At 39.7% G+C, this 14,563-nt stretch overlaps 1 protein-coding gene across 4 annotated transcripts in view; it reads right to left on the reverse strand.

Annotated features, from left to right (window-relative positions):
* LOC307254981 (NACHT, LRR and PYD domains-containing protein 3-like) overlaps positions 1–14,323 on the reverse strand; it is a 22,889-nt gene extending 8,566 nt beyond the window's left edge. The window contains exons 1-13 of one of the 4 annotated variants that reach the window (XM_080033568.1): positions 14,211–14,323; positions 13,033–13,134; positions 12,424–12,573; positions 11,705–11,824; positions 10,577–10,660; positions 9,209–9,444; positions 7,204–8,989; positions 6,610–6,783; positions 3,805–3,978; positions 2,667–2,840; positions 2,354–2,527; positions 1,617–1,790; positions 1–69 (exon numbers count right to left, since the gene is read on the reverse strand). The exon at positions 1–69 is cut by the window's left edge and continues 105 nt beyond it. In XM_080033568.1, coding sequence (XP_079889694.1) covers positions 1–69; positions 1,617–1,790; positions 2,354–2,527; positions 2,667–2,840; positions 3,805–3,978; positions 6,610–6,783; positions 7,204–8,989; positions 9,209–9,444; positions 10,577–10,660; positions 11,705–11,824; positions 12,424–12,542 — 3,284 coding nt within the window. In that variant the 5' untranslated portion in view covers positions 12,543–12,573; positions 13,033–13,134; positions 14,211–14,323. The remainder of the gene's footprint in view (positions 70–1,616; positions 1,791–2,353; positions 2,528–2,666; positions 2,841–3,804; positions 3,979–6,609; positions 6,784–7,203; positions 8,990–9,208; positions 9,445–10,576; positions 10,661–11,704; positions 11,825–12,423; positions 12,574–13,032; positions 13,135–14,210) is intronic. The other 3 variants (XM_080033570.1, XM_080033569.1, XM_080033571.1) reach the window with 3 other exon arrangements.
* Between the last annotated feature and the right edge of the window lie 240 nt (positions 14,324–14,563).

Below are 14,563 nucleotides of genomic sequence, written 5' to 3' on the forward strand. Positions count from 1 at the left end.
GAGGGGTTGGACTTCAGGGTTGAGGCCAGAGAAGTACAGCCGATCTCTGACAAACTGCAGATCCTCAATCTGAAAAAAATAATTCATGATGTTTAGAGACAGTGTGTGTGTGTGTGTGTGCGTGTGCGTGTGCGTGTGTGTGTGTGTGGTCTGAAGGATCAATATCAATGATGAAACATTATTTGCTTTAACAAACTGAAATGAACGGAATCCAAAGAAATATTTCTCCTTCCACTAGTAAACATTTATAAACTAACATATTATATGGAGGATCTTCAGTATAAAAAAGGGACAATTTACCAATCATTTTAAACATCAATTTACATTAAACATTTTCTGCAATTTCTTTTATGACTGCAGACTAAACTTTGTACAAAATGAGGGATGTCCATGGTTAACCGATAAGAAGATCTATAACCGGTTAAAAGGTTAAAAAATATATTAATAAAATTAAATTTTAAAATCCTCTTAATTTTTCAGATGCCCCTTTCCCCACATCACAACACCAATATCTGAGACAGTGCGTATCAATGATGGGCCCATCTGAATTGTTTTTAAATGAATATGACGGTCCTTGGAACAAAATGGGTCAGGAACCCCTGCTATAACGCTTCACTATAAATAGGCTACATTAAATCTTAACGGTTAATAAACGGTTAAAGTGTAACTGCACCCTTTTACTTGTTTTTTGAGATAGAAGCTGAATTAAATCACTATGTTATTAAGGAACACATATATGCTGGTATTAATATTGAAAAAAATTGCAATATGTTAAATATCGGCAATTTAAGAAATGTTTTGTATTGTAAATTATTTTAGAACTTTACTAAGATTTGAAAAAAACTTTTTCCTTCGGGTTCCAAAAATGACATAGCGCTGCACTTTTGGTGCACCGATACGTCATCACTTCGCCACAAAGCCGGTCACGCTCTGTACAGGTCCATGGCTGATCCATGAGCTACTACTGTTGTACTGTCCCTCCAACAAGGATGTTATTTCGGGGGTTAACACACTTAACTTCTACCGGCAGCGCGCGCGCACACACACACACACACTCACTCTCACTTGCGCTACTCTGTCTCCTAACACTATGATAGAAACACCCGGCCAACAATTTAGAATAATAAAAGTCCTCCACCTCAGACGACCCGTGGCATATGAGCTCACTGTGTAGTCAGTGCCGTTAGACTTTGTGTCACTCGATTTTTCAAGGAAGTCATGTCATTCAGATCTTCCTGCGTGACAGCTACTAGCAGCTAGCCCCCTCCTTCACAGACACCACGCGCCCCCTCCATGGACATATAAAGAAAGGCCCCCTCCCTCCCGAATGTCGGCCGGCTGATGTGGGAATGTTTAAAAACAATGCTTCTAAAACAGAATTCAGAATCCATGATCTGAAAGCATTTTTCAAAATCGTCCAGTACGCTCAAACAGGGGGTGCAGTTACCCTTTAATGAGTGTTGGTGACCGGTTAAAGAAACAATTCTAAATGGCCATCCCTATACAAAATAAATTAAATATGAACGAAGAGTATTTATAACTTTATGGATGTTAGTTATGTTTGTACATAAATTATTATATAATATTTACAATTGTAACAGAGTGAGTGAACTGACCTCAGAGTCTCCAGTCTACAGTGTGGACTCTCCAGAAAACCACACAGCAGCTTCACTCCTGAATCCTGCAGCTCGTTGTTACTCAGATTCAGCTCTCTGAGATGGGAGGGATTGGACTTCATAGCTGAGGCCAGAGAAGCACAGCTGATCTCTGACAAACTGCAGCTCCTCAATCTGAATAAAGAATACATGATGTAAAGTGAGAGACAGCATTTGTGAGTGAGTGAGTGAGTGAGTGAGTGAGTGAGTGAGTGAGTGAGTGAGTGAGTGAGTGAGTGAGTGAGTGAGTGAGTGAGTGAGTGAGTGAGTGGTCTGAAAGATCAAAATCAATGATGAAACCTTATTTGCTTAAACAAACTGAAATGAACGGAATCCAAAGAACATTTCTCCTTAAACCAGTTTTCAATGTAAAGAATACATGATTTAAGGTTAGAGACAGCACATGTGTGTGTATGAGAGTAAGTGAGTGTGTGCGGTCTGAAGGATGTATATTAACAATCAGACATTACTTGCTAAAACAAACTGAAAACATGGAATCCAAAGAACATTTTGGATGTGTTTTTTCCATTTTTGTTCATGTAGAAAGCCTTGTCCCAGGGCCGGCTGAGCACAGCACACAGCACATTAAAACTTTAGAATAAAGATGCTCAGAGTGGATCAGTATAGAAGCCTTATGTCAGCAGTTTAGTGTCACAACATATGAATCTTTAGCACAGAAGTAAAACATGATGTCTGACCTCAGAGTCTCCAGTCTACAGTGTGAACTCTCCAGAAAACCACACAGCAGCTTCACATCTGAATCCTGCAGCTTGTTGCCACTCAGATCCAGCTCTCTGAGATGGGAGGGGTTGGACTTCAGGGCTGAGACCAGAGAAGCACAGCTGATCTCTGTCAAACTGCAGCCACTCAATCTGAATGAAGAATAAAGTGTGTAAATGCATTATAGTATGGTGGGCAGCCACAGTATAATTTTTCCCGCCACAGTCTTAACCGATAAGAACCCAGACCCATTTCTGTGGGAAACACTGCTGACTCCAACCCTCTACTTACATCAGAGTCTCCAGTCTGTAGTGTGGACTCTCCTTAAGATCAGACAGAGGCTTCACTGCTGAATCCTGCAGCTTGTTGGATCCCAGATGCAGCTCTCTGAGATGGGAGGGGTTGAACTTCAGAGCAGAAGCCAGAGAAGTACAGCTGGTCTCTGACAAACTGCAGTTACTCAATCTGAATAAAAAATAAACAATGTAAGTTTAGAGACAATGAGTGAGTGAGTGAGTGAGTGAGTGAGTGAGTGAGTGAGTGAGTGAGTGTCTGTGTGTGGCCGAAATGAATGGAAACCAAATACTGTAAATATTTCACCTTTAACGAGTTTTGAATGTAAAGTGTGTGTGTGTGTGTGTGTGTGTGTGTGTGTGTGTGTGTGTGTGTCTGTGTGTGTGTGTGTGTGTGTGTGTGTGTGTGTGTGTGTGTGTGTGTGTGTGTGTGTTATTAATATATTAGTTGGGTGGATCTTGAGTATAAAAATGTGACAATATACCAAACATTTTAAACATAAATGTACCTTTTTTTTTCATTTCATATATTTATTAACTTTTTCACAGATGGTATGTAAGTGGATATTTATGTTACAATATACAGGAAAACATTACACAAATTTATAACAAATTTTAATTAGAACTTTTTCTACATTTCATTTTGCGACTGCAGTCTGAATTTTGCACAAAATAAATGACAATATAAAAAAGAATAAATGATGTGAATTTAGAGACAATATGAGTGAGTGAGTGAGTGAGTGAGTAAGTGAGTGAGTGAGTGAGTGAGTGAGTGAGTGAGTGAGTGAGTGAGTGAGTGAGGTCTGAAGGATCAATATCAATGAAGAAACATTATTTGCTTAAACAATCGGAAATAATGGAAACAAATAATGTTTCTCCTTCAACTAGTAAACGTTTTCAATGGATCTTCAGAATAGAAATGTGACAATCTATCAGAAATTCTACATATATTTACCTTAAACATGTTCTACATTTTCTTTTGTGACTGCAGTCTGAACTTGGTAAAAAATAAATGAAAATATGAACAAAGATAATGTACAGTATGACTTTATGGATACAATAGTTGTTAAACATAAATGAGGTTAAATTGTTAATTAAATATATAAAAATCTACAATAGTAACAGAGTGAACTGACCCCAGAATCTCCAGTCTACAGTGTGGACTCTCCAGAAAACCACACAGCAGCTTCACTCCTGAATCCTGCAGCTTGTTTCCCCACAGATCCAGCTCTCTGAGATGGGAGGGGTTGGACTTCAGGGCTGAGGCCAGAGAACCACAGCTGTCCTTTGACAAACTGCAGTCACTCAATCTGAATAAAGAATACATGATGTAAGTTTAGAGACAGTGATCCTGCCTGAAATCCTTCAATGTTTAATTATCTGTTCAGAGCTGAAGAATGTTTAGACTCAAAACATTTGAACGTAAAAGGATGCAGGTTAAGAACTGTAAAATACACAAAGTGAAAAAGGGTTCTCATTAATATTAATGACAACGTGCTGCTGCTTCAATAAAGATGTAGTGACTTCACCTCTTAAAAACTGCAGCTCCACCAGTCACTTCATATAAACCAGGGGTGTCAAACTCATTTTCACAAACTCTACGGAATGAGAATCCCAAGGGCCAGCCCGGTCGTTTACTGACATACCTTCTTCTTCTTTTTTTAAAGATTATTTTTGGCATTTTTATGCTTTATTGATAGTGTAGAGACAGAGTTGAAATGGGGCAGAGAGGGGAGTGACATGCAGAGAACGACCGCGGGCTGGAATCGAACCCGGTTCCGCTGCTGGCCGAGGCCCATGGGCGGACGCCCTACCAACTGAGCTAAGGGCGCCCCATACCTTCTTTTTAATTAAAAAATAAATAAACACAACATACACTGAACAAAACGCAACACTTTTGTTTCTGCTCCCATTTTTCCATGCGCTTAACTAAAAAATCTATTCACACAAAATAACCATCTCTCTCAAATATTGATTCCAAATCTGTCTAAATCTGTGTTAGTGAGCACTTCTCCTTTGCAGAGATAATCCATCCCACCTCACATGTGGCATATCAAGATGTTGATTAGACAGCAGGAATATTACACAGGTGTGCCTTACAGCCCCCACACACATTCTGTGTCTACCTCTGGAGTGCGTCACCTTCCGTTACTGCTGCCTCTCTCGCGCTTTTTTCCGACACACATGGCACGTCTCAACTGCTGCTGCAATGCTGCTCCTAAAAGCCCTGTCTTTCTACATAGAGTTTTCATAGATAATTCCCATATTACGTTGTTTCATGTCACTTTATGATACATATGATTAATATAGAGTTTCGACAGTAATCCTAATGCCTGGTTGCCCTTTTCTTCACATTTTTGCTTGTGGGAAGTGTTAGGGAAAATATTGTTGTGTGAATATATGAAATATATTTAGACTATATTGTATTATCATAAACTCAAACTGCTCTGACCTTAGTCTTGTTTAAGATAAAGTCAGGTTGTTTTATGTACTGAAGACTTCTGCTCGCCAACTATATTTGTTATGTCTCACTACTCCAACCCTGAAAATCTAATACGGAGGCAGAAATGTTCGTGCGTAATTAGATTTTGCTATAACTTCTCTGTATGACTGCCTATCGGTGGTCATTTCATTTCAATCCCCTTGCTGTATTGTTGGTCTTGACCCTTGTTTGCAAACAATAAAGATCTGTTCTATTTTGTATTTAAACATTGTGTCACCTCGTATTAATTGCCTAAATTCTAATTTTTTAAAGGTTGATATTTCATTTCCACGACAGAAGTATTATTTTGAAAGGGACAAACAGGGAAAAGGTAAAACTACAGTGAATGCTGCTGGTATGACTGTCAACCGAGTTTTTCTCTATCAGTTAAAGCAGAGAGACGCGCGTCTCCCCGAAAAAATAGGCTAATATTAAATTGACATTTCTTCAGATTTGTGCTCAGACTAATCCTGAACATCTATGAACTAAATCTATGAACTAAAAATGTAAAACCTCAGTCTAGGGATGTCCATGGTTAACTGGTTAACCGTTAAGAATATCTTTAACCGGTTAATACTAAAGGTTAAACGGTTAAAAATTAAAATCACCTTAATTTCTCTGAAATCCGGACTCTTATTTTGATATCGCTAAACCGGATGTAAGAATGCCAACTGTCGGTAAAGAATGAAACGAGTAGTGTAGGCTACTCTCAACTTTATAATAGGTCCATGGTACGCTCCCAGAAAGATAGCCAGTCACAACTTATGGTCACACCACTCCCCTGCCATGTGTTTGTATAATTGAATTAACAGCGTGGGCCCCCGCTAGCTTAACATAGCACTAGCATTAGCCTTCTTGAGGTGGACGCTGTCCTGCATCTATCACCGCCTCAGTGAGTGTGAGAGAGTGAAAGACAGGCAGTGAGTGCCCGTGCACAGACAGGTCTGCCATGCTTGTGTGCGAGGATCAATAGCGAAAATCCGTCTTAAACAAAAGCGTAAAGTAACCTATGCTGTACTGATAACGTCGGAGCTTATCAATACTACGGTCTTTCAAAATGTTGCACCGTGCTCAGCACTACTTAGCACCGGGTTTCGGTAGGCTACCCATCCCCTAAGCCTGTGTGTGTGTAAATGTCCCTTTTCAGTCACTTATTGCTCTTTCTGCTCCTACATTCGCATACTAGACCTCTTCTCACAACAGACAATGTGCCGTGTGAATGTCAAAATGTATGTTAAATTAATATGCAGGTCCTTGGAACAAAAAAAGGTCGGGAGCCCTGCTATAATGTTTCATGTATTTCACTATAAATAGGCTACATTAAATCTTAACGGTTAACCGGTTAATAACCGTTAATTCTTGTGGTTAACTGGTTAAAGAAAAAATTCTAAATGGCCATCCCTACCTCAGTCATATGAATAAAACAAAACACCTTGTAAGCTACAGTCTGTGAACTGACCTCAGTGTCTCCAGTTTGCAGTTTGGACTCTCCAGTCCGGCCCAGAGAGTCTTCACTCCTGAATCCTTCAGCTTGTTTCGACTCAGGTCCAGCTCGATCAGATGGGAGGGGTTGGACTTCAGGGCTGAAGCCACAACTTCACAGTGAGCCTCTGAGAGTCTACAGCCAGAAAGACTGTAATGACACATGTTTTACAAAATGGTAACATAACTGATGAGAGAACAGTTGGACATTTCCTGATTTGAGAAAACATTTTCTCTTCACATTAAGCTCATCTTATCTCACTGTTGGACATGAAACAATATTTTCATCTCAGGCACCTGTGACCTTGACAGACACACGTAGTTTTACTAATTTAAAAAACAATATCAGTATAACTATTTTAATAACAATTAATTATCTATGAATAAATAAAAACTGATCATTAACTGTACAGGGGGGAAGCAGGGGAAGAGGGACGAAGCCTGGATCTGACAAATGCTGCAAAGTATCACTTCAAGAATATAAAGAATAAATCTATCATTATGTGTATATTTGAACAACTAAAAAAAATGATAAACACTGATAAATCATATTAATCACATCTGGACTTACAGAGCCTTTCTGCAGTTCCTCACAGCTGGAATCAGTCTCAGTCGTCCCTGATCTGACGTGTTGTACTTCTTCAGGTCCAACTCATCCAGAACCTCCTCTGACATCTGCAGCATGTAGGCCAGAGCTGAGCAGTGGATCTCAGAGAGATTCTTCTCCGATCTGTTCTCTGACTTCAGGAACTCTTGGATCTCGTGATTAACTGAGAGGTCGTTCATCTCCATCAGACAGTGGAAGATGTTGATGCTTCTGTCAGGAGAGATCTTAGCACTGTTCATCTTCTTCAGGTTATTAATAACCGTGAGGCTTTTTGATTTGCTCTTTGTTTGACCCAGCAGGCCTCCTAAGAGTCTCTGGTTGGACTCCAGGGAGAGGCCATGAAGGAAGCGCACAAACAGGTCCAGGTGGCCATTTTTACTACTCAAGGATTTCTTTGTGACAAAACCCAGGAAGAGAGACAGGGATAGTTTTTCATATTTTCTTTCCAGGAAACCCTCCAGTACCTCTGTGTTGCTGCTGGTGTAACAGTGGTACATGTAGACAGCAGCCAGAAACTCCTGAATGCTGAGATGAACAAAGCTGTAGACTGTTTTCTGGAAGATCACACTCTCTGTTTTGAAGATCTCTGTACAAACTCCAGAGTACACAGAAGCCTGTGTGGCATCCAGACCACACTGCTCCAGGTCTTCTTGGTAGAACATGACGTTTCCTTTTTCCAGTTGTTCAAAGGCCAGCCTCCCCAGCTTCAGAAGAACTTCCCTGTCGGCCTCAGTCACCCCCTGTGGACATGTCTCATGTCCCCCTTCATACTTCTGCTTCTTCCTCTTTGTCTGAACCAGCACAAAGTGTGAGTACATGCCAGTCAGGGTCTTGGGCAGCTCTCCTCTCTGGTCTGTAGTTAACATGTCTTCCAGAACTGAAGCAGTAATCCAGCAGAACACTGGGATTAGACACATGATGTGGAGGCTCCGGGATGCCTTGACGTGTGAGATGATGCTACTGGACAGCTCTTCATCACTGACTTTCTTCTTGAAGTATTCCTCCTTCTGTGGGTCAGTGAAGCCTCGCACTTCTGTCACCCTGTCAACACATGTAGGAGGGATCTGATTGGCTGCCGCAGGTCGGGAAGTTATCCAGATGAGAGCTGATTGAAGCAGATTCCCCTGGATGAGGTTTGTCAGCAACACGTTGACTGATGACTTCTGTGTGACATCAGACACAACCTCATTGTTGTGGAAATCCAGTGAAAGTCTGCTTTCATCCAGGCCGTCAAAGATGAACAAAACTTTACAGAGAGCGAGCGTCTCTGCTGTGACCTTCTGCAATGTTGGATGGAAAACATGGAGCAACTCGAGAAGGCTGTACTGCTCATCTCTGATCAAGTTCAGCTCCCTGAATGAAAGCTGAATCAGCAGACTGATATCTTGGTTTTCCAAGCCCTCTGCCCAGTCCAGAGTGAACTTCTGCACTGAGAAGGTTTTTCCAACACCAGCGACACCGTTTGTCAGAACTAATCTGATGTGTCCCTGTTGGCCAGTTAAGGCTTTAAAGATTTCGTGGCACTTGATTGGAGTGTCATGGAGGATCTTCATCTTGTACGCAGTCTCAAGCTGCCTGACCTCATGTTGGGTATTAACCTCTTCACTCTGTCCCTCTGTGATGTAAAGCTCAGTGTAGATCCTGTTGAGGAGAGTTCCACTTCCTGCTTTATCTGTTCCTTCTGTCACACGTTCACATCTTCTCTTCAGACTGATCTTATGTCCTTCTAAAACCTCCTGCAGACTACAGTCTGAAAGAAATTAAAAATATGGGATTTATGATTTGAGTGACTGGTGATTATTTTCATGGCCAACATGAACACCAGTAGAAAATAAAGGAAGAGTTTTAAAAGCTGCGATTTTTATGTAATTCATTAATGACTATACTTTACAACACAACAAATAGACCAAATAATAATAAATCCTGTTTTAAGACATGATGACATCAGCTAACAGATCTGAAGTCTTACTTTGTTCAGTGCTGGTCTGACTGGCAGTCTGCAGTCCAGGTCTGGTTCTGGATCTTTGTCCACACTGGGGACAGGAGGAGTCTCCTGATGGATCAGACTGGTCCCAGTGTGAGGTGATGCACCGTCTGCAGAACCAGTGTCCACAGCTGGTAGAGACCGGATCCTTCAGGACGTCCTGACACAAAGCACAGCAGGACGGCTGCTCCTCCACAGAAACATCACTCCTCTTCCTCTTCCTGTGAGATTTTTTTTTTAATAAATAATTCTAAGCTATTAAAAAATATCTAGATTTTTCCAGAGATGGTCACAGAGAACACGGAAAGCATCGCTACCTTTCTGTTTGAATTTAACTTTCAGTCCGGAAGTAAAATTACTATTGTTCATTTTATTTTTATAAATAACAATGAAACCGGTCTTATAAAACAGTCATTTGCCTGTTGTTTGTTTTAAATAAAAACTCAACAATTTGAGCAGCTAATTCACAGGAAATGTCTTCTGTTAAAAGTAGATGATCATGTAACTGTTCTACAGTCACTTTGTGTAGTTAAGCTTGAGTAAGTTAGTTTAGAACTGAGGTTAGAAGTGATCACAGAACACTGAAAGTATCACAACCTTTCTGTTTTAATTTAACATTCAGTCTGAAAGTAAAATTATTACCCCCCTGGCATACAAAATATAGTGTCTCAGGTTCAAGTCCAGCCGGTGGCCATGTTTGATCATTCCCTTTATGCTTTCTGTCTCTCAAGGCAGAAACTGGGACATAAAATATTATTTTTCTACCTTTCAACATCGGATTTTATCATCTATTCACCGTTATAATAATGTAATGACTTCTTACTTGTAATGTAAAATATGATACATTTTCCTGATGCATTATGACATAGTTTGTTATTAACTTAGCATATGATAGCTTTGTTGAGTAATAGATGCACTGAAATTCACACTAGGATCGTCGGAAATTGAATATCCGTTCGAAGGTGGGGTGAATCATTCATATTTGAACTGTAATGACCTGCTCTAAGTGCAAGCTGCAGTCTCATTTTCTTTAAAATGTATTCGGAAAAAAACTCCAAGATGTAAACTTCAGCATGGCTTTCTGTCCACAATAACCAATCCACTTAAATTTGTTTTGTCACTTCTTTTCTAAAGACTCATTTTAGTCGCTAATGTCTGCCCAAGTGACGCGCCACAGGCCAGAGGTGGAACTAAACCGTTGAACTAAACCTGCTTAAAGTGAAGCCAGAAGACACTCTGGTGGCGGTCCTGGCGTGAATCTTTCTAACATAGCCATATAGTGACATGGTATATCATAAAATATCTGCATTGTTGGCGTAGCTCAAGTTAATACCAGTAAAAAGTGTCTCTTACTTTGGGTCTGAGGGTCCAGGTTCATTTCTGAAGTTTGGAGGTAAAGGTAAAGACCAGTCACTCTTCACAGACAGACAGCTGGGGCTGCAAACACAAATATGTTTTTATTTATATCACATGAATCCTTGATACATTCTCTGAGGACAAAGCCATTCAGGAAGCTCTAAATACACAAAGACCATCCTGAAGTAGTTTGTTTAAGAATAAGCTCAAAACGTCCGCAGACGGAGTCAAGGTCAGAAAATCTCTTCTACAAATGCTTTTTCACCACATGATGCACACTTATGATATTAACTGATTCAGGATGACGTCTGCTCGCTCTTTACAGCTGATTTGAGGAAAAGTAAAACAATAAATATTTTTGGGCTATAGATGAGAAAAGCACATTTTTGCCGGATTTTGAAAATGTGCACATTTTCAGTCAATTCCAATGTTGGAGTAATGATTTCTGATTTGCTAGAGGAATAAAATAAGATCCATTTGAGTTTGAAACAGTATCTGCATTAATAGTTCTGCATCATGAATATGACTATCAAAGCATTTTGTTTTTGATTTTTCAACAAAAAAACATCACCATGGCAACACAACCTATCTATCAGTATAAACAGCTGAGACAGCACAGAGAAAGTCTGATGAATGCATGAGAGTGATAGCCCAGGCAAGTTTCAGTAAGTTTACAGAAGTGCCACACTGCTAGAGTCTTTAACAGTTTGAGAAATGCATTCATTTATTTTTCAAGGGGAAAACACAGTGTATTAATTATTTCAACTATTAAGTTATTTTGAAAACAGCATGCTAGTGTTGGTCTACAACATTTATTTTCTGAATTTTCAATACTGTTTTATTTTTATGTATTCAATTGGGAAATACATATTATTCCAAAAGGACCAATAACCTCTGTATTTAAGTAGAAATCAAGCATGGTAATAATAACCATTAATTAATTAAAGGCAATCGCATCACAGTTGGCCTATTATCCACAGTTATCGCGTAACCCCCCGATCCACTTTAGTTTGAAACATTATCTGCATGAATAGTTCTGCATCATGAATATGACTCATCTCATTCAGCATTTTTTTTGTTCATCCTCAAATGTCAGGTCAGTTTACAGTACAAACTGTCTCTTACTTTGGGTCTGAGGGTCCAGGTTCATTACTGAAGTATGGAGGAATATCTTTGGACCAGTCACTCTTCATAGACAGACAGCTGGGGACTGGAGACTCTGCTCTCTGTCTCTGGTACTGAACTCTGCAAATATAAAGATGTTTTTATTTCTATCAGCTTTTTCAGGTGCCTCGGACACTGAGAGGAGAATGGCACAAAGGATTTATCTGTGAAAACATGCACAGACTGTTATTGCACATAGTATGGGAACAGAAAGAAGAAGAGATGGGACAGCCGCAGCATCCTGTAAAACCAGGTATTATAAAAAAATAAATAAAGAATCCATTAAAAAACATTTAAACCTGTGAAAAATCAATAAACAAAGTGGTAAAAAAAAAAAAAAAAACATTTAAACCTGGGTCACTCATTGTGTTGTGGTTAGAGCATATTCCAGAACAATATTTAAAAAGGCCAATGTTACTCCACAATTCTCTGGTTTGTAAGTTCAGTGTATAAACTAAACGGCAGACAGGAGTCTCTCACAGTGACAAACAGAGTGACTCATAATCAGGCTCTGTCTCACTTCCTCTTCCTCTCTGTGTCGAGCAATAACTGCGTATTTATTGAGGAAGTGGATCAAGTTGAAGCACCGCAGAATGTTTTGTCTTTTTTTGACATATGAATGTGGTGGCAGGCCCCAACAAAACGTTACCAGCTGAATGAATTTGTATCAGTTCACTTACTTTGTATATGAAGGTCCAGGTTTGTTATTGAAGTATGGAGGATCACCTATGGACCAGTCACTCTTCATAGACAGACAGCTGGGGACTGGAGACTCTGCTCTGTCCTCCTCTTCCTCCATATTAACACTGATCTCCTGGAATTCAGTCAGCCTGAGAGGTGGAACAGTAAACACCAAATAGACTGTTATCTGAGAGAGTAAGTCTGAGGAGAAACAGGTTTGTTCAAGACTTACATGCATGACGCATGAGAGAGAGCAGGGAGTGACACAATCTATTACTCACACACACACACACACACACACACACACACACACACACACACACACACACACACACACACACACACACACACACACACACACACACACACACACACACACACACACACACACACACACACACACACACACACACACACACACACACACACACACTGGTTGATTTGCCTTATATTCTGAGCTTGTTTTTTGTGGATCTCAACTTCCTATGTCCACAGAGAAATCAAACTGTTGAGTTAATTCTAACATTTATTTCGTCTACAGTTTACAGGGAGAAAACTGACTCGAGACTGTGAAAGTAAAATAGTAAAAATGTTGTATTAACGCTCACCCTGCCTCAGTGTTCGGTTTCCATCCTACTGCTCTGCTGTTGACTCAAAATGGAGTTTGAACTGCCTTCGTACTTGGATATTGTGAATGTAGCTCCGCCCACCTGCATTTACAAGAAATCATGTGTTGAACTGTAGATGTACGTGTTTAGTGAGAGTGAAAGTGAAAGTGTGTGTGTGTGTGAGTGTGTGTGTGTGTGTGTGTAGTGCTCATACAGATCAACAGTTATTTTTTTTAATTCAACAGGTTGAATTAAAATGGGGTTTTGGAACATTTTCAAATGTTTAGGTTTACATGAAATCAATAAATCTATTGTGTTTTAAAATGAAGAGCTTTTCTTTTTCTTCCTCTTATTTTTCTCTTCCTAATACTCACATCCCATCACAATCCAGTTACGCTCCTAAAGTCCACTGAAGATAATAATGTCTCATATCCTCTAATACGGAGAAGTTAGTGGGAGCAGCTACAATCTAAATATTCAGTTATCTTAGAGTAGTTAGCTTATAAGTAACATAACTGATAGCTAACTAAACCTAAGCTGTTTATGCGGTAATACAAAATAAAAAATAATCATTAAAAAAAATCACTGTTGGAGCAGCTACAATCTAAATGAATCTGATGAAAGACGGCACGACTGAGTTCAGACACCGTCGTGGCAGCTCCTGTGTCGATAACTTGTCGATCTAGTTTTAACTTTACATCTATTAATAACACTCTTCATTTCATAACTAAGTACATGTCACAAAAACATTTCAGTGCGCATCCTGTATGAGTAGCCTACGCGACAAATAAAAACCTTCGAATCTGGAATCTATAAATATTCAGTTATCTTAGTAAGAGTAGTTAGCTGAAAGGTAGGCTAACATACCTGATAGCTAACTAAACCTTTGCTGTTTATGCTGTAATCAAAAATAATAATAAAAAAAATCACTGTTGGACCCAGTAAGGTGACAAACATCCGTGTAGGTCCATTACTGCCACATGGGAGACTGAACAAGCAAATATAAAAGATAAGAAATGAAGATAACCAGATATCTTTAATACGAATAAATGTGACTTCAGCTGTAGGCTATAACTAACATCAGTTTATATTCTGAATCAGCAATATTTATTCAAAAAAAGAACATACTTGGTCATTGAAATCGGAAAACTTTGACATCAGTTAATATATCTACTCACCATCACTAACCGACCTAGTAGTCTTTGCATAATATATTTCACTTCAGCTGTATTGTCATAGCTGCCAAGTCTCACTCTGGCCGTGAGACACACGCAAATCAACCCGTTCACACTCTCACACGCCACACCTCAAATTTCTCACGCGGAGAAATTAATCCCCAAAATAACATTTGTTTTGCGGGACTTTTATTTTCAAATTCTTATTTTGAAAAGCTAACAGACATGAGTGCCGTGACTTCCTCTTTCTGAACGCGCATTAACGTTATGCTTTGATGTGCACTGTGCATTCGAAGCGGGAGGCGAGCATGGACATATAAAGGAGGCGAGCCCACTACCCGCACCTTCTCTTCCGA

The sequence above is a fragment of the Ammodytes marinus genome (genome assembly GCF_949987685.1).
Source record: "Ammodytes marinus genome assembly, chromosome: 9".
In the NCBI taxonomy this organism is placed as follows: Eukaryota; Metazoa; Chordata; class Actinopteri; order Uranoscopiformes; family Ammodytidae; genus Ammodytes; species Ammodytes marinus.